The following is a 26,093-nucleotide window of genomic DNA, read 5'->3' as shown; positions in this document are numbered from 1 at the left end:
CCTGACCTTGAGCAATCCGCCCGCCTCGGCCTCCCAAGAGCTAGGATTACAGGCGTGAGCCACCGCGCCTGGCCTGCTATTGTTTAATATATATGGTTTGAACCTCAATTTAACTTTGGCTATAGCATACCATACCAAGAAAAGGTGATTTTTATGTGTACCATTTTACTGTGGTATGATTTAAGTCCCTCTTAAATCTGGGTCTCTGCTTTTTATCTCATTGGATTCTACTAGATGATCTTTATTGTACAGTCTTAGAAATTGAAATGATTATATTAGTTTATCAACATCATGGATGTATTTTATCAGAAAAATTAGAGGGTAAAGGCCTACCAGAGGATATGATATTTTTTGCTTTCTACATTAATGGGAATGGTATGTTTTTATTATAAAGTCATAATAGTGCCCATATGTTTATTTGTAAGTATCAAATATATATTCTGGGGACACATTGTAAGTATCAATATATATATTCTGGGGACATAAGACATAAGATTATTTATTTTAAAAAACCTGTCTTGTTTGCAAAAACTGCAGGGGCAAGGGTAGTGATCATTTAGCCTGACATAGGGAATTCTGTTTTATTTATGTGTTCCTATTCCATGTTGCTGAGATACTACTTCATTTCTCTGGAAGCATAGTATATTTTTAAAAAATCAGAATCACCTTTTTATCCCCTGGTATTTCAACCACAGTAGATTCAGTGGGGTGTGAACTTTCTGTAAAGTACCTCAGGTTATATTCTATCTTCCACTTCACCATTGTCAGTGAAGTCATTACATGAAGGAAGAAGTGGTGTGTAACTCCTAGGGTGTTTCAGGTGCTCATTATTAGAAGAGCATGGAAAATGGCTCCCAGAATATGTTAGTGAACTCTAGATTCAGATATGCAGCTACCAGTTTGTATTTAATGGCTCATGGTTTTGGTTAAGGTGTTTGGTCTCATTTCTAAAGCAATGAAAAGGAAACACATTTAATACTATATTAAATCTCCCCCCCAAACTGAGAAATTTATTGCTGCTCTGAGGCTTGCTTTTTTTTTTACACTAAAGTAGAATTTACATTGTTTCCACAAATAGCAGCTATCAGTATTTAAAGGAATTTAATAGTGACTTATTCAAATAAGGTAGTCATTTTGGTAGCAGACTTTTATTGGGGGTATCTGTAGGATTAATGCTATATTAATTTTATAATTTTTTAAAACATTTTTAACATTATTTAGCATTGTCAGTATTTTAATGTTACCTGAGAAGCCTTAAAGACTTCTCCAACCTTAAGATTTTTGTATTTCACAAAATATAGTAACATTTCTGAATGTTAATTTTTCCTCATTTTTAAGTAACCTTGGTATGAGACATATATAAATTAGTATAATTCCCAAAATATTGTATTCCATTTTGTGTCTTTTAAAGCTGTCTTCTACTTGTTAGCTACAGTTACTTTTATTCAACTTCCTTAGCATATATATTTGTTTGCCTGGGACATATAATTGTGTATCTGCTTTGTATGAAGTACTGTTAGGTATTAAGGTAATATGAATACACCTCTACATCAAAGTGCCATAGGTGGAAAAATGCGACATGTGATACATGTATGTAAAAGAAGGATAATGAATCTGCATTAAACTAGATATTACAATCAGAGCTTCATGAGGCAGAAGAACAGAATGATGACCAAGTTGAGCTTTAGGCAAGCTTCATCCATACAAGTGGAAAGAAATAACTTGGTATATTTTAAAGGAAGGATAGGTTTGGCTGCATAAACAGGATGCTGGAATTAGATTTCTGTGATTTTTTCCAATGTAGCATTTCTGTTATCTGCTTTTAAGTTCTTGTCCATAGCATATGTTAATTTTTCTACATTCTTTTTAAAGTAATGGCATTTTCAATTTGGGCCTTTTTTTTTTTTTTTTTTTTGAGACAGAGTCTCACTTTGTTGCCCAGGCTAGAGTGAGTGCCGTGGCATCAGCCTAGCTCACAGCAACCTCAAACTCCTGGGCTCAGCGATCCTACTGCCTCAGCCTCCCGAGTAGCTGGGACTACAGGCATGTGCCACCATGCCCGGCTAATTTTTTGTATGTATATTTTTAGTTGGTCAATTAATTTCTTTCTATTTTTGGTAGAGACGGGGTCTCGCTCAGGCTGGTTTCGAACTCCTGACCTCGAGCAATCCGCCCGCCTTGGCCTCCCAGAGTGCTAGGATTACAGACGTGAGCCACTGCGCCCAGCCAATTTGGGCCTTTTGTCAAAAGTAACTTTGCCCAGAAAATGTGATAATTATTGACCGGATTAGATGTCTCTTGTTATGTGTTGTACCTTAGTGTATCCTGTACCAGTGGGTCACAAAAGATAAAATTTCAAGGAGTAAAAGAGGCACATAGATAATAATTAGCAAGTAAGGACATTTAATTTACAAAAAGGCATTTCAGTAACAAAAGAGAAAGGAACATATGAAACATTTAAATAAATTTAGGTTTGTGTTATATAAAATGTGCTACATTGTTCTGATTCTCATTTAGCTTTAGACTGGAAATACTTGTCTATTGTTATGTTTTTTATGTGTTGTTTTAGCTCTCCCTTCCCTAAATCACACTTGGCTCTTTTTCTTACTATTCTTTCCCCCTATACCTTAACTATAAGGTAGATGATATCAGGGATCATAATATGTCTTTGTTGCATTCTTACTGCTTGGTTTATAGGTGTTCAATATGTAATTTATTCAGTTAATGGATTGTTAATACTGAGTTACTGTTTGTCAGTTTAATTCACTACTTTAAGAGCATTAAGACTTCCTAAATATTTTTGTTCTTATATGTGTAATATGTATATGTAATTAATATCTGAGGTTAAGTTATTACAGGCTAACGATAAACTTATTTTATTTAAAAACATTTTTTTTGTGACAGAGTCTGGTCCTGTTGCCCGGGCTAGAGTGCCATGGCATTAGCCTAGCTAATAGCAGCCTCAACCTCCTGGGCTCAAGGGATCCTCCTGCCTCAGCCTCCTGAGTAGCTGGGACTGCAGGCGCTTGCCAGCATGCCCAGCTAATTTTTTGTTTCTATTTTTAGTTGCCTGGTTAATTTCTTTCTATTTTTAGTAGAGATGGGGTCTCACTCTTGCTCAGGCTGGTCTTGAACTCCTGACCTCAAGCGATTCTCCTGCCTCGGCCTCCCAGAGTGCTAGGATTACAGGCGTGAGCCACCACGCCCAGCCAAAAGATGGTAAATATTTTTGATTTAAGGAAGGTGAAGGGGAAATTTTGATAGATTAAGTGGAAGAATTTCCAAACAATTAGGGGTTGTCATTCACTGAAATCTTAAAGGTACTCTAGGATTGTCAGTGGTGTTGATTCTCTATCTGAGCTGCATATCAGAGTAATGATTCAGATAATTCCCATTTCCTTCAAAGAAAAATGGCACTTAGAAAATAGAAAATTCGAATGATAAAAGGGGAAAAACCTCCTTTGTTCCTCTCTGGGGAAAAAAATGACTCTCTATATACTTTTTATTTAAACCAAGGGGATTGTTTTAATCTGCTAATACATATTTCATAAATAGATACAAACTTGCTGACATTGAAGAGAAATGGTGAATTTATGAAAAATATAGTCCAAAATGATAAGGTCATAATTGGAAGCTTGGAACTTTAGAAATTTGGATATTTAAAAGTAGTTGGGGCCAGGTGGGGTCGCTCGGGCCTGTAATCCTAGCACTCTGGGAGGCTCAGAAGTTGGAGGCCAGCCTGAGCAAGAGCCAGATCCCATCTCTACAAAAAATAGAAAATTTAGTTGGGCATGGTGATGCACGTCTGTACTCCCAGTTTCCTAGGAGTCTAAGGTACGGGAATAGCTTCAGTCCAGGAGTTTGAGGTTGCAGTGAACTAGTCACTACACTGTACCCAGGGTGACAGAGTGAGAGACTCTATCTTAATAAAAAAAAGTAGCTGGGCCATTGAAATTTCTTAGTTGTACAGGTGCATGACTTAATTTAAGAAGTTGACAGACCAAAACTGATCACACATAAAGTTTTATTTAGTCCTTTTCATTGAAGTGGGACACAAGTGGTACATTAAGTAGCAGTTGTTTTACCTCTCTGAATTTTTAGTTTGTATTGCAAGGTTTTAGAGGTTAAAGTAAATGTGTACAAAGTCCTGTGTTTCCTGTGTGCTGAATATGAATAAACAGCATGCATACTGCCAGCTTTTTAAAATGAAATATCTGCATTTTGCCAAATAACCGTATACCAGTCTCAAATTATCTTGAATGTTCTGTAGTAGCTTCCTAACTGGGATAACACCTACTTTTGTGTGTCCTTTTACAATTTATTCACCACAGAGTCTGATATTTTTAAAAACAACAAATCTGGTCATTTCTGCTTAAGATCTCCTCTTGTACTGAATGAAGATCAGTGTTTAATGTGTTGCCTTTAATTGATACTGGCCTTTTACAATTTTTTGCATTTGACTTTTTAAGCTTTATTGAGGTATAATTGACATACACAATGACTTGCATGTGTTAAAGTGTATAATTTGGCAAGTTTTATCTCATGCATGCATCCATGAAACAACTACTGTATATACTAAAGACCTGCCTCTTTGTGATTACTTTCTCATTAGCTAAGTAAGAGTGGAGTGGCTGGATTAAATGTATGTTTTGGTGTATGCTTAATTGCCCAACTTTTCCCCAAAATGTTTATATCGTTTTACCATCTCACCAGCAGTGTATGGGTATGCTTCCCATCCTGACCAACACTTGGTGTGGTCAGTGTTTTTAATTCTGGCCATTATAGTGAGTCTATATAATGGTATCTCATTGTAGTTTTAATTTCCATATCCCAAAATTAGTAATGTTGTGTATCCTTTTACATCACTCCTACATGTACTTTGCTTTGTCAGTATGTTCTTGGTGAAGTGTCTGTTCAACTATTTTCCCCAGTTTTTTGGGGGCCTGTTTCTTTATTGAGATATAAGAGTTCTTTGTATTGTAGATAGGAGTGTTGTGTCAAATATGTGTTTTGCAAGTATTTTCTCTCTGTGGCTTTTTAAAAAAAAAAAATAGGGTCTCACTCTGACACTCAGGCTGGAGTGCAGTGACATGATAAAAGCACACTGCAGCCTTGGACTCCTGAGCTCAAGAGATCCTCTTGCCTCAGCCTTGTCAGTTGCTAGGATTACAGTTGTGAACCACCATGCCAGGCTCCTTTTTCATTTTTGTAATGGTGGCTTTTTAAAAGTTTTAAATACTAAGTCTTACTTATGTTTTTTTTCCTGTTCATCCTTTTTGTGTTGCATTTAAGAAATCTTTGTCATTCATAAAGGTCACTAAGATTTTCACTTTTCTTCTAGAACCTTTATAGTTTCACGTCTTGTATTAACATCTGTGATTCATTTACTTAATTTTGGCATATGGTGTAAGGTAAGGATCAGGTGTACCTTTTTTTCCCCACATAGACTCTGATGTTCAGCACCATTTATTGGAAATACTATTTTTTCCATTGAATTTCTTTCCTGCTGTTGATAAATCAATTGACCATGTATCAGTTGACCATATATGTTTGGACCGATTTCTCTACTCTGTCACCTTCTATCTTTAATCCCACACTGTCTTAATTATTGGACTAAGTCTTGAAATCTGTGTCTTCTAACTTTATTTTCATAATTTTGGCTATTCTTTGCCTTTCCATAAAAATTTTAGAATTACCTGGCAAATTGTGACAAATTGCTGAAATTGTGGTTGAGATTGCACTGGATCTGTGGATCCATTTGGAGAGACTTGACATCTCAACAAAAATATCTCTCCATTTATTTTTAGGTTTTTAAATAACGGTAGCAGTTTTACGGAATTTGATATCTTGTGCCAGATTTCACTCTTTTCTTTTTCTTTCTTTCTTTTTTTTTTTTTTGAGACAGAGTCTCACTTTGTTGCCCAGGCTAGAGTGAGTGCCGTGGCGTCAGCCTAGCTCACAGCAACCTCAGTCTCCTGGGTTCATGCAATCCTACTGCCTCAGCCTCCCGAGTAGCTGGGACTACAGGCATGCGCCACCATGCCTGGCTAGTTTTTTCTATATATATTAGTTGGCCAATTAATTTCTTTCTATTTATAATAGAGACGGGGTCTTGCTCTTGCTCAGCCTGGTTTCGAACTCCTGATCTTGAGCAATCCACCTGCCTCGGCCTCCCAGAGCGCTAGGATTACAGGTGTGAGCCACCGCACCCAGCCCAGAATTTTTTTTATCAGCCCAAATTAGAAGTTTATATCCATTAAACAATAACTCCCCATTACTGTCTCCTTCCAGTGCCAAAGTAACCACTGTTCTACTTTCTGTCTCTCTGAATTTGCCTATTCTGCATATCTTATGTAAGTGGAATCACACAGTATTTGTCTTGTGTCTGGCTTATTTGACTTTAGCATGTGTTTTGAAGGTTCACGTATGTTACGGCATGTACCAGAATTTTATTCCCTCTTGAAGGCTGGGTAATATTCCATTGTACATACATATATTTTGTTTATGTATTCATCTGTTGATGGACATTTGGGTTATTTTCCTCTTTGGGCTATTGTGAGTAACGCTGCTATAAATTTTAATTGCTCTGTACCTTTGGGTTTTTGTTCAGTATCTGAGGCCCTAGACATCCATTTAAGAATGATGAATATTGATTTAGATCCATTTCTCTTAAAATTACTAAATATGTAGACCTAAGTTTATCGTTTGAGTCTAGCCTATCTAAGGGAACCTTAGGTTAAGAACTCTTGATTCTTAAGCTATTTGTCTTCCATTTGGCTCTTTGTTCTCATGGCGATTTCATTGAATGAAGAGTAGCAACAATATTCTGCATTACCTTGGACATGCAGGTAAAGACAATAGATAACTATATTAGTGACCATCTTTCTGAAAAATAATCTTGGTGTAGTATAAATGGACTGATTTTTGTAATAAATGTTTCAGTGTTCTATGGTATTGAGGTAAGAATATACCAAATTTATATTTTTATAGCTTATTAAACAAACAAAGTGAAATCGATTGGGTACTTGAAGTCTTTCAAAAGTGGTCAGTACTGGATTGAACTCTTGCCCTCATTCCATATGTAGTTTACATTTGTTATAGTGTGTTAAGGCTTTCCATTTTTTGTGGTATAGGTTGACTGCCCCTTATCCAAAATACTTGGGACCAGAAGTGTTCCAGATTTGGGGCTTTTTTGGATTTTGGAATATTTGCATTATATTGGTTGAGCATCCCAAATCCATACTGTCCAATGAACATTTTGAATGTCAGGTTGGTTCTCAAAAAGTTTCAGATTTGAGCATTTCAAATTTCGGGCGCCCAATGTGTATATGAAAATTAGCTACTGTGAAGCAGAGAAATTGGAATGTGCAACGTTTTAACTCATGCTTTATAAGTACTTATCTGGGGCTGCATTTTTCTCTTAATAGGTTGAAATCCTGTATTTGGTTAAAAACTTGTCACTGACTAGATAGGATATTAATGTATAAGTAAATGACTTAAATTTTGAGGTAAGAGTTTTGTTTCCATGAGAATGCAGTATTTTAAAGGGTTTTTGTGAATCTTTCATATAAAAATATGGTTCAGTAAAGCATGTCTTTTACCCTGTCATTAAGTATCCAGTATGTTCAAGATATTTCCGGGGGATGGTGGGTTAAGGTTATTTGCTACTATTTAAATTACTTGCAATATGTGCATCTTCTAAGACATCATAGAATATATTTAAATCTCATCTTTTTAGCTTACTAAAGTTGATAATCAGGTATAAGTTTATATTGATCATTTGACATTGCTGTGTTTTTATTTGAAATTTTTCTTGACATCAAGAAAATAGTTGGGTTAATAAAAGCTACATGCATAAAAATTTACATGTCTTAACTGCCTTCTAATGACTAGTTAGACATTTTTACAGTTGTATGTCATCTTTTGAATAAATTTTGTATAGTTGGTTTTTCAAAAACATAACTTTCCATAAAAGCAATTAGGAAGTTTAGTCTGTCAACTTTGGAGGTGAAGTTTTTCTTTTTCTTTTTGGAGATGGTCTCACTCTGTTGCCTGGGCTAGAGTGCAGTGGTAGTTCACTGTGACCTCAAACTCCTGGGCTCAGGCAATACTCCTGCCTCAGACTCCCAAGTAGTCGGGACTACAGGCTTGTGCCACCTGGTTAATTTTTCTGTTTTGTGTAGACTCTTGCTCAGGCTGGTCTTGAACTCATGACTTCAGGTTATGCTCCTGCCTCAGCCTCCCAGAGTGCTAGGATTATAGGCATCAGTCACCATGGTTTGATTTTTTTTTCCCCGATATTGGTAAGAATAGGCTCTTGGAACACTGTGGTTATAAGAAATGCTAAGTCAGTGTATAAATTGAAAATCCTGATGACATAGTAACTGTTGGAAGATAGTAGCACTTAACAAAGACACACAAATTCATTGAGAACCTTTAATTGAAATATTTTTGATTTTTATGTCATTTCCCCTACATTTTATATGAAGTTTTCCAAGGAAGAGCTTAGAAAGCTACTGAAAGAAATACCCCAGTTTCACATAAGCTTTATGAATAGGTGACCAAAAGATTAAAATCTCAGATAGTTTTCTATTAAGTCTCACAAGCTGAGCTATTTCTGCTACTTATAAACACTTGGACTTTATGGTTTGATATGCATCAGATTACTGCTTTTTTTTTCTCTTTTGAGACAGAGTCTTACTCTGTTGCCCGGGGCTAGAGGGCTGTGATATCAGCCTAGCTCACAGCAACCTCAAATTCCCGGGTTCAAGCAATCCTTCTGCCTCAGCCTCCCAAGTAGGTGGGACTACAGGCATGCACCACCTCACCCGGCTAATTTTTTCTATATATTTTTAGTTGTCCAATTAATTTCTTTCTATTTTAGTAGAGACAGGCTGGTTTTGAACTCCTGACCTTGAGCGATCTGCCCGGCTCCCCTCCAGAGTGCTAGGATTATAGGCGTGAGCTACCGCGCCCTACCTGCCTTTTTTTTTTTAAAGTGCAGTTCACAATTGGAAAATTTATTTATCTATTTATTTTTCATTTTATTTTATTTTTTTGAGACAGAGTCTCACTTTGTTGCCCATGCTAGAGTGAGTGCTGGGGCGTCAGCCTGGCTCACAGCAACGTCAAACTCCTGGGCTCAAGCAATTCTTCTGTCTCAGCCTCCCAAGTAGCTGGGACTATAGGCATGCGCCACCATGCCAGGCTAAATTTTTGTTTTTTAGGGGTAGAGATACAGTCTCAGCTGTATTGCCAAGGCTGGTCTTGAACTTCTGGCCTTAAGCAGTTCTCCCCCTTTGGCCTTTGAAAGTGCCAGAATTACAGGCTTGAGCTACTATGCCTGACCAAGCTTTTAGTTTTCAAACAAGGGAAGAGTTTCCTAGTCCCCTTTACTTAGAATAGGGACAGTCCCATTCTAAAAAACAGATAATAAACCGTGATCATTAATGAAAATTCTGAAGCGGAAAGGACAAGATCCTGTGGCCACCGTTCCTGGCTACAAGTGAATTTTTAGAAGCCTCTGAAAGGATGGAAAAGGTACTTTAATTCAGCAGTCCCCAACCTTTTTGGCACCAGGGACTGGTTTCATGGTGCACAATTTTTCCATGGATGGTTTGGGTGGTCATTTTAGGATGATTCAAGTGCATTACATTTATTGTGCAGTCAAAACCCTCTGCTCATGATAAATCTGTATTTGTAGCTGTTCCCCAGTGCTGGCACCATTACCTCAGCTCCACCTCAGATCACCAGGCATTAGATTCTCATAAGGGAGTGCACCACTTAGATCCCTCAGGTGCACAGTTTACAGTAGGGTTCTCACCTCTATGAGAGTTTAGTGCCTCCACTGATCTGACAGGAGGCAGCTTAGGCTGTAAATACACTTGGAGCTTTGTTTGCTTGCCTGTTGCTCACCCATGCTGTATGGCCCTGTTCCTTACAGGCCAAGGACCAATATTGGTTGACAGCTGGGGGACTTGGGGAGGGCAGTTTTATTTGATTTAAATTAGTGATGAAAGAGTTGAAGGTGATGTTCGATAATATTTTTTTATTCCCTGAGGCTAAGAAAAGCCTTTAAAACACAAATGTTATAACTGGAGACTGCAGTAGTACTTTTAGACATCGTCTTGTTCCTTATGGAAGATTTAGGATAAAACTACTAAATGTCTTATAATACTGTATTGACAGTTATTTACTCTGAAAATAAGGGTATATTTTTGTTTTTGTATTAAACAATCTGTCATGCTTGTATTAAGATATTTCAGTGGGATGCTTGATTCTACTTTTTAGAATAATCCTTTTACTTCTTTTTTTAGGGGCTTTATTGGTAGTAATTTACCTATAAAGAACAGAAGAGTCAACATAACCAGAATTATTTTATTAGATTTAATGGACATTAAGGATACAAAGAAAGTAATTTGTAGTAAAGTGTTACTGTAAGAGTGAGATTGTTGTATGAATTCCTCAAAGTAATTGTTACAACTTGGTGTTCAAATTCAATCTCTATTTTTTGTTCAAGAAAGTTGTATTAAAACTAGACCATGGCCGGGCGCTGTGGCTCACGCCTGTAATCCTAGCTCTTGGGAGGCCGAGGCGGGCGGATTGCTCAAGGTCAGGAGTTCAAAACCAGCCTGAGCAAGAGCGAGACCCTGTCTCTACTATAAATAGAAAGAAATTAATTGGCCAACTGATATATATATAAAAAATTAGCCGGGCATGGTGGCGCATGCCTGTAGTCCCAGCTACTCGGGAGGCTGAGGCAGAAGGATCACTCAAGCCCAGGAGTTTGAGGTTGCTGTGAGCTAGGCTGACGCCACGGCACTCACTCTAGCCTGGACAACAAAGTGAGACTCTGTCTCAAAAAAAAAAAAAAAAACTAGACCAAACTTTTGTATACACATAGCATCTTTTGTTACTTTGAAATAGAAAATTGCATGAAAGACTACACAGTTTCTTATACCCTTAAAACAGTTTATCCTAATATTAAGTATTTATATAACCATGGTACCATTATCAAAGCCAAAAAATTAATGTTGGTTCGGTAGTATTAACTGTTTACATAACCATGGTACCATTATCAAAGCCAAAAAAAATTAATGTTGGTTCAGTAGTATCAACAACTGTGACCTAATTTAAAATTTCACAACTTTTCTCTCTAATGTCCTTCTTCTGTTCTATATTACATATAGTTGTTATATCTCATTAGTCTCCTAATCTGTGAGAGTTCTCAATTGTTCTTATTCTTGTCTTTGACAATTTTATGAGTTCTGCTCTGTTATTTTTAAAGAATTGTGTTGTGTTTGGATTTGTGTGTTTTCTTGTTTAGATTCAGTGTCCATATTTTTTGGTGATACGACCAAAGAAGTGATTTTATGTCCTTCCTAGTCCACCATATGAAAGGGTCCTTGTTGTCAACATGTCTTACTGCTCATTTATTATTAACTTTCATTTCATTATTTTGATGGTGCCTGCTTGTTTTCAGTTTACAGAATTACTATTTTTCCCTTTATAATTGAGACATATTGGGAAGATAATTTGGGACTATGCAGATATTCCATTCCTCTTCAAATGTCTGCCCATTGGTTTTAGCATTCATTGATGCCTGTTTGCAAGTTACTACTTTTACCTGACCTTTTACCTGACAGTCTTAATGTAAACAAGATAGTTTTCGGTCACACATTTATCATACATGTTTGTAGCATAAAGTTACCATGCATATTGACATTACATTTTCATTGTTCAAATAAATAACGCTTGTTTGGTTTTATTGTATTAATAAAAATTTTCTGCAATTAGGAAAGTGTTTTCATAATTAGTGTTTTTTAAAAATTTGTTTTGTTTTTATTTGGGACATTGGAAAAAATGGCCAGAGTGCCAATGATGGAAGGGGAACCATAGTTAAAAGACTAAGTTTAATACTTGAGCTCATGAAAATAACTATAGTAAGGTAGTTTTACAATCACATAAGCAATTTTTTGCCTTCAAATTGGATATATTTCCTGCTACTCATAATGGGTATACTCCTTCAGCATTTTCCTTCTCAGTGAAAATTTGAGTACCGCAATCCAGATTTGTTCAAATGGGGCTTGGGACTAACTCCAACTCCTTATTTGCATTTCTAAAATTCAGAAAGCTCCAAAAAGTAAAAATCTTCATAACTAAACGTATTTGGTTGCAAAGCCTTAATTGAACAAATGTTAGAGTATTCATAGTCCTTAATTCTACATTGCAGGAAATATTAATTTGTTCACTTGGGGAAGCTGTCTCACATCCTTTGGGTGTGTTGATACAGGTGCACTACACTAATTTTCTTCAACATTTTTCTAAAAGTTGAATATTCTGCAACAATTTGACTCCTATGATTTCAGATAGTAGATGCTCAACAAATTCTGAATGATGCAGATTAAAATCAAAGGCAAGAGTAGGTTGTACCTTTAAGGTATCCTTAAGTAAAGAGCATTAAGAGCAGTAGGAACAAAAGCTTTTTCATTACTCTATTTTTTCTACATTATGTGTGTATAAGTGGAGGATTAAAAAATATATTTTTAGTATTAGCTTAATGTCACAATTAAAATAAATTGAAAAATGGTAATATAAACTTTTAACCCATAAAAATTAATAGTGTTTTTTTAAATGAACAATTCATATCGGTCCCATGAGGTATATTTTTAAAATCACAGCTTGATGTACTTGTATAGAATTGAAGAGCATCTTAGACAGTAGTTAGTAATTGTTAAACCTGTGTTCTGTTAGAAGTTAATGAAGAACTGAAAAAATTTTAAATTATGAATAATACACTAAATTTATTGGCATTTAAAAAAATGCTAAGATTGGTGATGGGGTTAGAGTGTATTACCTGATTTTACCTTATCTTCCCTCAGTCCTTGGTTCTGAAGATTGGTTAGCATGCTCTTACAAAAGTGTTAAACATTTCTTTTATCCGTTATGTGCAATTTTTTTTAATAGGAATAAAAAAATATGTTGTTGGCCTCATTATCAAGACATCATCTGACCCAACTTGTGTGGAGGTAAGAGTTTTTTTTTGGAGAATATTGTGAGAGCATAAGACTACTTAAATATTGAGTCTTAACTAGAACCAATGTCTGTCAAAGACCCAAAAACATATGTATGCACGATTATTTACAGTAGAGCTGAAATCATTTGTTTCTCAAGAAGCTAGATTGCCTGTGCTTTAGTGCTTTAGTTATTATTATATCTACTTTAGGTCCTTGTTTAATTTGATCTTTTTCCCCCCTTTAGAAAGAAAAGGTGTATATTGGGAAATTAAATATGATACTTGTTCAGGTAAGCTTTAACTTAATTCACTTTTTTCCTCAGCAAAAATAAATGCTTCAGTTGTGCTTGTTATTTGAAGAAACTGGTGAAACCTACTTTATTAAATAAAGTAGAATAATATTTTGCAGTAGTAGTGATAGTCTAACAATAACTGTAATAATAGGTAACCTGCTGTCTAGTCTAGAATTTGAAATTGTTAATTTGGTGTGGTAGGAATCAAAATGTAAACCTATCATTTATTATATGGCTCCAATGTGGATTAGATTCTTGGATTTTTTCAAATTTTTTCATCTGCTTGGTCCTGTGCATGTTTCCTTTCTGTGTGATTTCTCTCATTCCTTTGATTTCTGCATCCTTCTAATTGATACCCATACTTAGTCTTTGAAAACTTTTTGTATAGTCTAAAAGCTAGAATTTTTATGTTTACCCTTTTCTATGATATTACACAATTTTCCAGAGAACATTCATTAGTTGTATGAGGCAAAAAAAAAATAATGCCTTTTTATTTAAATAAGTTTTGGAAACATTGGGTTTCCCAAAACATTTGTGTATTCACTGATTATACTGGCTGTTACACTTCAGAGCTTTCTGTTGTTAGTCTGTGTCTGAAGTGGGGAGAGAGTGGACAGTATAAAGATAGGGGGTTTCTGTTAAGGGAACATCTACGAAATCCCTACTGTACTACATAAATGTAAAAAACTAAAGCAGCCAGGCTTTTGGTAAAAGATTATTTAGTCCTTGGTTGCAGTGCTTCCTTTTCATAAAGTTATATGTCCAAAGCCTATATGTCCAAGACACAGATTTCATCCAATAAAATATGTCTTTATCACCAATAGTTAGATCTTTGAGTCTCCTAGGATAATTGACATATATCTATCAGGCAAAGTTTGATATGAATACACAGTAGAGCCAGAATAGACCTTTAATTAACATAATTGAAATGGGGCCATGGGGTATGTATGACAGGATTTTTATCTGTTTTATTTTCTATCCAGTATGTTACAGCAGGTGGCACATTTCCTGCCTTAATAAAAGGGGGGGGGCAAATGAAAAGTGATTGGTTTCTGCTTTTATTAGTACACAATTTCTTTGATGGTGGTTTTATTTGCATTTGAAACTTGAAATTAAACTAACATTTTGTGTCTTTTAGATACTGAAACAAGAATGGCCCAAACACTGGCCAACTTTTATCAGTGACATTGTTGGAGCAAGTAGGACCAGTGAAAGTCTCTGTCAGAATAATATGGTGATTCTTAAACTCTTGAGCGAAGAAGTATTTGATTTTTCCAGTGGACAGATAACCCAAGTGAAAGCTAAACATTTAAAAGACAGGCAAGTGATGATTTTATTTTAGAATTTTAAAGTAGTATCTCAAACCTTTTCAAGTAGTTTGGAAGTAAATTGCAAATATTTAAGGAAGTGTGATCAGTAATAATTAAATACTTGTGGTTTTCGACTACAAATTAAGAAACAGGCTGCACATGGTGGCTCATGCCTGTAATCCTAGCACTCTGGAAGGCCAGAGCTTGAGGGGATTGCTCAAAGTCAGTAGTTCGAAACCAGCCTGAGCAAGAGTGAGAGACCCTGTATCTACTTAAAAATAGAAAGAAATGAATTGGACAACTAAAAATATATAGAAAAATGAGCACCGCATGGTGGTGCATGCCTGTAGTCCCAGCTACTGGGGAGGCTGAGGCAGAAGGATTGTTTGAGGCCTGGGAGTTTGAGGTTACTGTGAGCTAGGCTGATGCCATGGCACACTAGGCCAGGCAACAGAGTGAGACTATCTCAAAAAGGAAATGAAAACAAAAACAGTCCTATAATGGGCCTAATAATCTAAACCTGGAGGGTTGAAAATTATGTGAATTGTTTGAGATGTCATACTTGTGGAGGATTTGTTTTACATGGTGAAATTTTAACATAATAGGGTCTAAGGGAATGATTTGTGTCAAAACTGAATTATTACTATCCCTGTATCTTTGTCAGTTCCTTGTATCTAACACTGGGAATAGGACATACTCCCCTTAATAGTAAACAACCAGGATAAACTATAGATACAGGGAACTTCTTCAATTTAATAATAAGCATTTGTCCTAGTCTTTAGGAACACAGCTAAGTTTTGCCTTTATGTATTCAGACCAGATACAGCATTTACAATTTTTCCTCTGGTTTGTTATAAATGCACATTTAGGAATTTAGATGTATCTACTGCCTTATATTTTAGAGAGTTTTAAGTATCTCTATTAAAGACACTAGATTGATTGAAGCAATGAGAGTAAGGATGACAAAACACCCAACTCCTCAAAAATGAAATCATGTGCTCTTATAGCCAATTTTGTAGGTGAGTTTTAAGAGTGATTATAGTTTTAACGGTTTGGTAGTTTGGTGATGTTATTGATATTTTAAATGTGTTTAAATAGAAGTTGCTCGAATCTTTGCTGACCAGATTGCTGATTAATCATTTTTATTAGTAGTATATAAATAATTGTGATATTTATTTGTGTCTTCTAAATCTGATCTCTCTTCTTTTAGCATGTGCAATGAATTCTCACAAATATTTCAACTGTGTCAGTTTGTGATGGTAAGTGCTTTTGATTTCACTTTTTAAAATAATAGTTACAGCAAAACAATTATTTACAGTTACATTTTTGTTACAGGAAAATTCTCAAAATGCTCCACTTGTACATGCAACCTTGGAAACGTTGCTCAGATTTCTGAACTGGATCCCACTGGGATATATTTTTGAGACCAAGTTAATCAGCACATTAATTTATAAGGTAGAATTAATACATGTCAGTTATGTTTATCACTGAATAGCCAGATATATTTTCACTTATAAAGCTCTTCTTTTCTGCATTTAAAGCCATAATGAAAACAGAACCTTTCCATATTACAGCTGGTAATTGTTTGAAATGAGTTTTAAAATCTGATGATTGTGCCACTTATGCCAGGTAATTTCATGAATTCAGTTTGAACAACTGTAAAGGATTTAATTAGATTGCCACCTTTTAGTTGAGAATCTAAGTTACAGTGAGGTTAAGTCAAGTGATTTGTACAGAAACAAAATGGCTGCATTTTGCTTGATAATTTAAATCAGTATCATGAATGCCTAAATTGTTCTTCCAGAGCTATCCCATTACCAGTTGGTTGTATCTTTCTAGATGTTTTCATATTGGGTGTAATGAATAAATTATGTACCATTATAACTTGTGAACTTTGCAATTCAGGGTTTGAATACAGTGTGGATTTATAATATTAGAGCCATTGTTTTATAGCTAGATAATTTATGTAAAAACTTGCTGTTGTCAGCAGTTCTGTTGAAATTCCTGTTTTCAGGAAACATTCTTGTATACATTCTTCTATATATTTATGCATATGTCCATATGTTTATATAAATTTTTATAAGTAAAATTGTCAGGTCATTAGGTATGTCCATTTTTAAGGTTTTAATGCCTACCCAGTTGTCATCCACAAACAGTTTGGCATTTGTATGCCTTCTCAAGGATAGAATATAAAAACCAATTTTCCCACACCGTTATCAATCTTAAGGAATCACAAAGTTTGGGTCCTTTTTAAATTACATAGAAACTATAATGTTCTTAAAAGGCACATAATAGACTCTAGGAAAGTTATTAAGCAATTTTGATTTTCAGATGTCTGAGGACACATCATAAGAAGGCACTATTTGCTTGTAAAGCTTTCATAGTCTATTGGGTAGATAATGAAATTTCCTCACTATATGTGCGAAATACAACACATTTGCTCACTTAACCTGTTTTTGGGCTTATATGCCTGTGTTCTTTTTTGTTTTTTGTTTTTTTTTGAGACAGAGTCTCACTCTGTTGCCCTGGCTGGAGTGCCGTGGCATCAGCCTAGCTCACAGCAACCTGCAACTCCTGGGCTCAAGCGATCCTCCTGCCTCAGCCTCCTTAGTAGCTGGGACTACAGGCATGCATCACCATGCCCGGCTAATATTTTCTGTATATTTTTAGTTGGCCAATTAATTTGTTTCTATTTTTAGTAGAGACCCAGGTAGGGGGGGGGGTCTCTCACTCTTGCTCAGGCTGGTTTCGAACTCCTGACCTTGAGTGATCCGCTCACCTAGGCCTCCCAGAGTGCTAGGATTATAGGCGTGAGCCCCCACGCCCGATGTACGCCTAGGGCGTGTTCTTGATTGTTAAATCCTTGACTTTGTTTTAAAATCTAAATTTTAACTGTTTCAAGTCATTCAATTTTTTATGCTCTCCACCTCCCCCTTTAATAGTTCCTGAATGTTCCAATGTTTCGAAATGTCTCTCTGAAGTGCCTCACTGAGATTGCTGGTGTGAGTGTAAGCCAGTATGAGGAACAATTTGTAACGCTATTTACACTGACAATGATGCAGCTAAAACAGGTAATGTAACACTATTTTGAAAGACATTGAAGAATTTTAGTGTTTTAGAAAATGTATTCCAGTGGAACTATTTTAACACAATGTTACAGATAGCTGCAATGTGATTATATGTTTATTACATAAAATGTGCAGTAAGCTACAAATTTTTATCAGCAAATTATCTGAAATTAAGGTTTTAAGAATATGGCAATTTTTTTTTTTTTTTTTTTTTTTGAGACAGAGTCTCGCTTTGTTGCCCAGGCTAGAGTGAGTGCCGTGGTGTCAGCCTCGCTCACAGCAACCTCACAGTCCTGGGCTCAAGTGATCCTCCTGCCTCAGCCTCCTGAGTAGCTGGGACTACAGGCATGTGCCACCATGCCCGGCTAATTTTTTCTATATATATTAATTAGTTGGCCAATTAATTTCTATTTGTAGTAGAGACGGGGTCTCACTCTTGCTCAGGCTGGTTTCGAATTCTTGACCTCGAGTGATCCTCCCGCCCCAGCCTCCCGGAGTGCTAGGATTATAGGCGTGAGCCACCGCGCCTGGCCTTATCATGGCAATTTATTTCCATAGAATTGAAGAGCTTAGTCTTCTTCTAGAGATCTTCCCAGACCATGGGAAGTCTAGGATCTGTTATAAGATGTACTTCTGACAGTGTGTCTGAAGGAATTCTTTCCTGTACTAGTTTGATTAGTTATCTATTAAGTGATCTAGAAGGTTATTCATAATACTACATCACTGTGTATGTTTGTGATCTGAATGAATTAATTGAATATTTTTACAGTTTAATTGTCACTGAGGAGGTAAACGGCTGATACAGGGGAAAGTGCAAATGAAATAATAGAGGCCTTACTACCTGCAACATATTTTGAGAAAAAAAATCTAGGTCACATATATAAGGATAGGTGTACCAGACCTAGGAGTTCTATATGGTTTAATATTAACAGAAGGGTATTGGAATCTTAGGGCTTTAAATAAATAGTGTCTTTTGTTGTGGGTTTTATAAAATGGAAACTATTAGTGCCCTTTTAACTTACAGATGCTTCCTTTAAATACCAATATTCGACTTGCATACTCAAATGGAAAAGATGATGAACAGAACTTCATTCAAAATCTCAGTTTGTTTCTCTGCACCTTCCTTAAGGAACATGGTCAACTTATAGAAAAAAGATTAAATCTCAGGGAAACACTCATGGAGGTAGGCTTTGTAAAGCCTTTGCTTTTGAAATTCTTTGTGTAATAACAATTCTTTAAAAAGTGTGCCTTCTAAAATTTATGTACCTTTTGAAATTTCTTCTTACTGGTTTACTTGCTCTGTGCATTATAAATAATGTTTGCAATTCTGAATTACAGTTATAAGCCATGTTTTCTGATTTTGTGTTCCACATAAAGCTAGGACTAAAAATTTATAATCAAAGCTAAATTACTTAAAGGCATATTACATATGTCATTTAAGATGAAGGTCAAAGGCTTTTTTTAAGAAATTGAGGTGTAATTCATATAATATTCATCCATTTAAAGATATACAATTCATTTTCATGCCAGTATATTCACAATGTTGTACAATCAGTAATATCTAGTTTTAAAATAATTTCATCACTGCAAAGGAGACCCTGTGGCCATGAAACGTTCCTACATGTGTTCTCCTCCCCACTTCTGGTAACCATTAATTTGCTTTCTATGTCTCTAGATTTACCAAGTGTAAAAATTTCATATAAATGTATTCATAAAATGTGACCTTTTGTGTCTGGCTTCATTCACTTACCATGTTTTCAAAGTTTCTCAAAGTTGTATCCTGTGTCAATACTTTGTTCCTTATGTCGCTGAAACATATTCCATTGTTATGAATATGCCACATATCCTTTATGCTTCTATCTGTTACGGATATTGGGGTTGTTTCTACCTCTTGGCTATGTACCAAAGGCCTTTTAAACTACATACCTTTTAGGAGTATTTTACTTGAGTAAAATATATGTACATGTAATTAGCAACAGTGTAAGAGGTTTTCAAAGTGTTTTAGGGCATGTCAGAAGAAGCTTACTGTGCTCCCAGAGAGTATATAGTGTATTTGAATACTGAATAATTGATAAGTAAAACATGAATTATTCTCCATTAAGGTAACAAGTAAAAGGAAGTTTGAGGTTGGTTATAATGTTTAAGAATTATTTTAATAGTTTTGATCTTATATGTAGGCCCTTCATTATATGTTACTGGTGTCAGAAGTAGAAGAAACGGAAATCTTTAAGATTTGTCTTGAGTACTGGAATCACTTGGCTGCTGAACTCTATAGAGAGAGCCCGTTCTCTACATCTGCCTCTCCATTGCTATCTGGAAGTCAACATTTTGATGTTCCTCCCAGGAGACAGCTATATTTACCCGTACTATCCAAGGTAACAAAGTGGTTGGTTGAGTGCTCTTTTTGCTTACTATCATTTTGAGGAATAAATGCAAATGCTTAACTTTTATGTTTTGGCTAGTCTATATAAATTTATGAGCTACAAAAAGAGAATCCAACAAGAATGTGAAAGGGCTTGGGTTAAGAGCCTTGTTTTTCAAGGATGTATTCCTTGTCATAGCATCAGCATCACCTGTGATTGTGTAGGAAGTTGAATTCGGGCTGAGTGTCGTGGCTAATGCTTGTCATCTCAGCATTTTGGAGGATTACTTGAATTCAGGAGTTCAAGATGAGCCTCGACACCATAGTAAGATCCCATCTCTACTAAAAATAGGAAAATTAGCCTGATTTATGGTGTGCACCTATAGTCCCAGCATACTTGGGAGGCTGAGGTGAGAGGATTGCTTGGGCACAGTAGTTCGAGGTTGTGTTTAACTTCTTGTTTTCTGAGGCAGAGTCTCATTCTGGGTCACCCTGGGTAGTAGAGAGTTCAGTGGCGTCGTCATAGCTCACTGCAGCCTCAAACTCCTGGGATTAGGTGATTCCCCTGTTTCTGCTGCCCAGTAGCTGGGACTGTAGGTCCGTGCCACCATGTCCAGCTATCCGATTTTTTTGTTGAGATGGGGTCTTGTTCTTGCTCAGGCTTGTTTCCTGGCCTCCAGCAGTCCTCCCTACTCAGCTGTCCAAAGTGCTAGGATTATAGGTGTTAGCCACCACACAAGGCCCAAATTTTTTAAAATAATACATTTTATTCTTGAAGGAATCATACTGGCTGGTGTGGTAATGTTGGGGTGCATATCATGAATTTTTATTTTATTTTTTTACTAAATTTCTACTTTTGTTGTGTTTGATTTCAATGATCTAAAGGATTTTCCTTGATTGGTTTATTGCTGAATAGGTCCGTTTATTGATGGTTAGTCGAATGGCTAAACCAGAGGAAGTTCTGGTTGTAGAAAATGATCAAGGAGAGGTCGTGAGAGAATTCATGAAGGATACAGATTCCATAAATTTGTATAAGAATATGAGAGAAACATTAGGTAAGTTGGTAAATAGTATTAGTCTTTGCCTTTGTAAACCTATTTTGGGGTGGAAATACTTGTAGGAAATGAGTATACTTGGTTTCTGAATCTTTTAATAGCTATTTTTATTAATGTACTCTTTATTCCTTAGTAAAAAATTCTTTTCCTCATTAAGGTTTGCATTCAAGACATCCAGAACTTTTTTTTCTTTATAGTTTATCTTACTCATCTGGATTATGTAGATACAGAAAGAATAATGACTGAGAAGCTTCACAATCAAGTGAATGGTACAGAGTGGTCCTGGAAAAATTTGAATACGTTGTGTTGGGCAATAGGCTCCATTAGTGGAGCAATGCATGAAGAGGATGAAAAACGATTTCTTGTTACTGTTATAAAGGTATGCAGGGGATATGTATGAACTAGAACCAAATAGATTGTATATTTTGTTAGGATTAATTACCTAAATTTGTCTTACTTTCCAGGATCTTTTAGGATTATGTGAACAGAAAAGAGGAAAAGATAATAAAGCTATTATTGCATCAAATATCATGTACATAGTAGGTCAATATCCCAGATTTTTGCGAGCTCACTGGAAATTTTTGAAGACTGTAGTTAACAAGCTATTTGAATTCATGCATGGTAAATCTCTTCATTTAATACGTTTTATTTGGTTTTTATTTTTGTTGGATGGAATAAATGAATGTTTTTGTTTTGCTAGAGACCCATGATGGAGTCCAAGACATGGCTTGTGATACTTTCATTAAAATAGCTCAAAAATGCCGTAGGCATTTCGTTCAGGTTCAAGTTGGAGAAGTAATGCCATTTATTGATGAGATTTTGAACAACATTAACACTATAATTTGTGATCTTCAGCCTCAACAGGTATCTAAAGCATTGAGTATATTATTTTTAGAGAGCAACCACTATTAATCAGAATTTATTAGGGACAATAGAAAGAGTGCCACTATTGAATTCAATATAGGCGTGTCTGGTATGTTTCCATAGCGAGGCACAGAAGCTTTAAAGGCACTTGGGTTATGTTATATATACTATTACTAATAATCAAAATGCGTTTCAATATGTTTGTGAATTGCTTGTGTGTAATTTTCCTTATTAAGATGTATAAAGATATAAAAGTAAAAATGTCTGCTTTTTAAAATAGGTTCATACGTTTTATGAAGCTGTGGGGTACATGATTGGTGCACAAACAGATCAAACAGTACAAGAACACTTGATAGAAAAATACATGCTACTCCCTAATCAAGTGTGGGATAGTATAATCCAGCAAGCAACCAAAGTAAGCTTTTTTTAACCTTAAAGTTCTAATGGGATTTAAGAAAACTGTTCTTTATGAAACTAGTGAATTCAGTGTCCTGTATGCCTGATTGCTAAGTGCTTTTATGTGTGGTTTTGCATATTAAAAATTATCTTTAGGGCCGGGCACGGTGGCTCACGCCTGTAATCCTAGCACTCTGGGAGGCTGAGGTGGGCGGATTGCTCAAGGTCAGGAGTTCGAAACCACCCTGAGCAAGAGCGAGACCCCATCTCTACTATAAATAGAAACAAATTAATTGGCCCACTAATATATATAGAAAAAATTAGCCGGGCATGGTGGCGCATGCCTGTAGTCCCAGCTACTCGGGAGGCTGAGGCAGGAGGATTGCTTGAGCCCAGGAGTTTGAGGTTGCTGTGAGCTAGGCTTATGCCATGGCACTTACTCTAGCCTGGGTAACAAAGCGAGACTCTGTCTCAAAAAAAAAAAAAAAAAATTATCTTTAGTATATTTTTATTCTGTTTTGATTTTAAAATTAGACTATTTTACTTCATTCTTAGGTACAGACAGGTTAAGAAAGACATCTGTGTTTTACTATTTTGGTTTATAAGTATGATTGTGGTTTGAGTAAGGGATGTGTGTAGTGGTTTCTGTTTTTATAATTATGTGGATAAATTCGATAAATGGGATTTGCTTTTTTTCTTCTTAGAATGTGGATATACTGAAAGATCCCGAAACAGTCAAGCAGCTTGGTAGCATATTGAAAACAAATGTGAGAGCCTGCAAAGCTGTTGGACACCCCTTTGTAATTCAGCTTGGAAGGATTTATTTAGATATGCTTAATGTCTACAAGTGCCTCAGTGAAAATATTTCAGCAGCTATCCAAGCTAATGGTAGGCGATTTTGAAGTTTTGTTGTTATTAAAAAACAATTTGTCTCCATTGTTGTTAATAATAGCCATGCCCAATAATCAAGTGGTACAATTCTAGTTGCTATAAATAGCCATTCTAGGAAAGCAGAATTCCCATTTTGATTTGAGGATAATCCTAATATCTCCTGGATCCCTGTTACTAGTTTTGTAGTACAGAAAGGGATTCAGAATATTTGGGAAGTATCGATAACATGTAACCTTCTTCTTAAAAAGATGAACAAATTAGCCAAGAAAATAACTCGGCTGAGGTTACAGGGCTAGTTGATAAAATGCAAATCTTAAATCTATATATTTTATTTATATATTTATTTTAGTTGGCTTCATCTTCTAAATTTTCTTTTTATTGTTCTAATAGATGTTAGAGGGTACAAGTTGAATTCCATTACATGTATACATTATATAGTGGTGAATTCTTAAAGAATGTCGTATATATAACAAGTCAGTTTTACTTTATTGCTGTGGGTCAAGCATTCAGCATTTCTCACAGATGGGAATCATATCCCTCCCATGTCCCAGATGACTAGACATTTTGAAAATGGTTGTATGCCCCTTTCTCTTTTAATATTTTTCCAATAAATTCTGTGTACTATTGGCTTTTAGTTTTTTTACGGAAAATTTCAAATAATTATATCTGAAGCACACCACTGTTAAATTTTAATTGTCATGTTAGATTCTACTTAATTCTGTTTTTTAGGTGAGATGGTTACAAAGCAACCATTGATTCGAAGTATGCGAACAGTAAAAAGGGAAACTTTAAAGTTAATATCTGGTTGGGTGAGCCGGTCCAATGATCCACAGATGGTAAGTGACAGATGTTTTGCTTCCAGTTTTTAATGTTGATGCTCTACTTTTGGAATATGGTATATGTTGTTTATAAATGTATTTTGCTAATAACTTAAAGGTGATTTAGATGAGCAGTTCCCAAACTTTTTGGCACCAGGGACTGGTTTCATGGAAGACAATTTTTCCATGAGATGGGGATGATTTGGGGATGAAGCAAGTGCTTACATTTATTGTGTAGTCACACCTCTCCGTAATGCTAATCTGTATTTGTGGCCCCTCCCCAGGGCTAGGATCACTGCCTCAGCTCCACCTCAGATCATCAGGAATTAGATTCTCATAATGAGCATGAAATGGATCCCTTCCCTGCACAGTTTACCAGTAGGGTTTGCCCTCCTATGAGCATCTAATGCCTCCCCTGATCTAACAGTAGGCGGAGCTCAGGTGATGGGGAGCTTCATGAGTGGCTATATAGACAAAGCTTGCTTTGCTCACTGTTACTCACCTGTTGGCTCTGTGGCCTGGTTACTTACTGACAGGCCAAGGATTGGTACTGGTTTGTGGCCCAGGGGTTAGGAACCACAGATTTAGATGACTGTATTTGAGATTATTTAATGGCAGTCCTTATATGTTAAAATACTTAAATACAATAGTTATTCCAACTTCAAAAGAAACCGATGTTAATAATTGGCGGGGAGGTGGTACAAAACAGTATATCTAAGAAGAGTGGGTCATTTTATGTTTCCATGGATAGGTAGGAAGGCTTTGGTCATGGAATACACGTCCAGGTTTTGTGTCCTTCATTTTTAGAACAGTGTATAAAGCTACAAAGCTATCATTGGTTTGCCTTTTTGAGTGAGTACTTTCCAGATTGAAGGTTTGAAACTCTGTTTAGCCTCTCATTCCTTTTAGTTTTAAATGATTTCCAGAAAGGGAAATGGTTTTTGGAAACTAAAAGCAGCTTGATATGCCTCAACTTGGAAAGATGTGAATAATTTTTCTTGTATCTTTTTATTCACTGGAGTCTTGGGACATAATAAAAAAAATCCTATCTTGTAATCACTGCTGTTTTGAATAGTGCTTTAACATATAATGTTGTTACTGTCATTATTTTGAAATTTCGTTTCTTGATGAGGAAATAACTTTCAAGAAACTTTTCTGAAATTCTTACGGAATTCTTAAGAGGGCTAACTTAAACATGGAAATTTTTTTTTTTTTTTTTTTGAGACAGAGTCTCACTTTCTTGCCTAGGCTAGAGTGAGTGCCGTGGCGTCAGCCTAGCTCACAGCAACCTCAGACTCCTGGGCTCAAGCGATCCTCCTGCCTCAGCCTCCCGAGTAGCTGGGACTACAGGCACGAGCCACCATGCCCGGCTGATTTTTTTTATATTATATATATTAGTTGGCCAATTAATTTCTTTCTATTTTTATGGTAGAGACGGGGTCTCGCTCAGGCTGGTTTTGAACTCCTGACCTTGAGCAATCCGCCCGCCTCGGCCTCCCAGAGTGCTAGGATTACAGGCGTGAGCCACCGCGCCCGGCCGGAAATGTTTTTTTACATGTGTATTTGATGAGAACTGTATTTAAATTTTGAAAGGAGAAGGTAGGATAAATCGAAGGAATTGTGATGTTAATAATTTACATATGAGTAGCTTGGGCAAATATCAGAAGCACAGGGGGAACAAATAAGGTACTTTACAAGTAAGATTTATGTTGAAATTTGGGACAAGCAAATTCAAAGATTTAAAAATCTCAAGATACAGTTTGTAGGGAAAGAATGATTTTAGTCAACATTATAAAAGTACAAATGAGAATCTCTTCTAGTTTCAGAGACACCAAGTATCGGTGGTAATTGGAAAAATAATTTTGTATTTATCCCTCATATCTTCAAAAACTGTTGAGTAGAAACACTACTACTACTCTTCAGTTATATGAAACATTGACTGTATTTATTTCATGTGTCTTAATAGAGAACCTATTAAGAGCAGTAAGTTACACCTTAATATGACTCAGTTTAATTAGAGT

At 35.9% G+C, this 26,093-nt stretch overlaps 1 protein-coding gene across 3 annotated transcripts in view; it reads left to right on the top strand.

Moving 5' to 3' along the window:
• Positions 1 to 26,093, top strand: part of XPO1 (exportin 1) — a 46,965-nt gene that overhangs the window by 15,068 nt on the left and 5,804 nt on the right. For all 3 annotated transcript variants that reach the window (XM_076000818.1, XM_012764860.3, XM_012764862.3), the window contains 15 exons: positions 12,967 to 13,028; positions 13,261 to 13,305; positions 14,447 to 14,628; positions 15,829 to 15,877; positions 15,954 to 16,073; positions 17,561 to 17,689; positions 18,711 to 18,869; positions 19,864 to 20,061; positions 20,965 to 21,103; positions 21,301 to 21,482; positions 21,568 to 21,724; positions 21,804 to 21,967; positions 22,248 to 22,382; positions 23,068 to 23,251; positions 23,984 to 24,090. In XM_076000818.1, coding sequence (XP_075856933.1) covers positions 12,967 to 13,028; positions 13,261 to 13,305; positions 14,447 to 14,628; positions 15,829 to 15,877; positions 15,954 to 16,073; positions 17,561 to 17,689; positions 18,711 to 18,869; positions 19,864 to 20,061; positions 20,965 to 21,103; positions 21,301 to 21,482; positions 21,568 to 21,724; positions 21,804 to 21,967; positions 22,248 to 22,382; positions 23,068 to 23,251; positions 23,984 to 24,090 — 2,012 coding nt within the window. The remainder of the gene's footprint in view (positions 1 to 12,966; positions 13,029 to 13,260; positions 13,306 to 14,446; positions 14,629 to 15,828; positions 15,878 to 15,953; positions 16,074 to 17,560; positions 17,690 to 18,710; positions 18,870 to 19,863; positions 20,062 to 20,964; positions 21,104 to 21,300; positions 21,483 to 21,567; positions 21,725 to 21,803; positions 21,968 to 22,247; positions 22,383 to 23,067; positions 23,252 to 23,983; positions 24,091 to 26,093) is intronic.

The sequence above is a fragment of the Microcebus murinus genome, chromosome 3 (genome assembly GCF_040939455.1).
Source record: "Microcebus murinus isolate Inina chromosome 3, M.murinus_Inina_mat1.0, whole genome shotgun sequence".
Taxonomy (NCBI): Eukaryota; Metazoa; Chordata; class Mammalia; order Primates; family Cheirogaleidae; genus Microcebus; species Microcebus murinus.
This window is presented reverse-complemented; position numbering and strand designations above follow the sequence as displayed.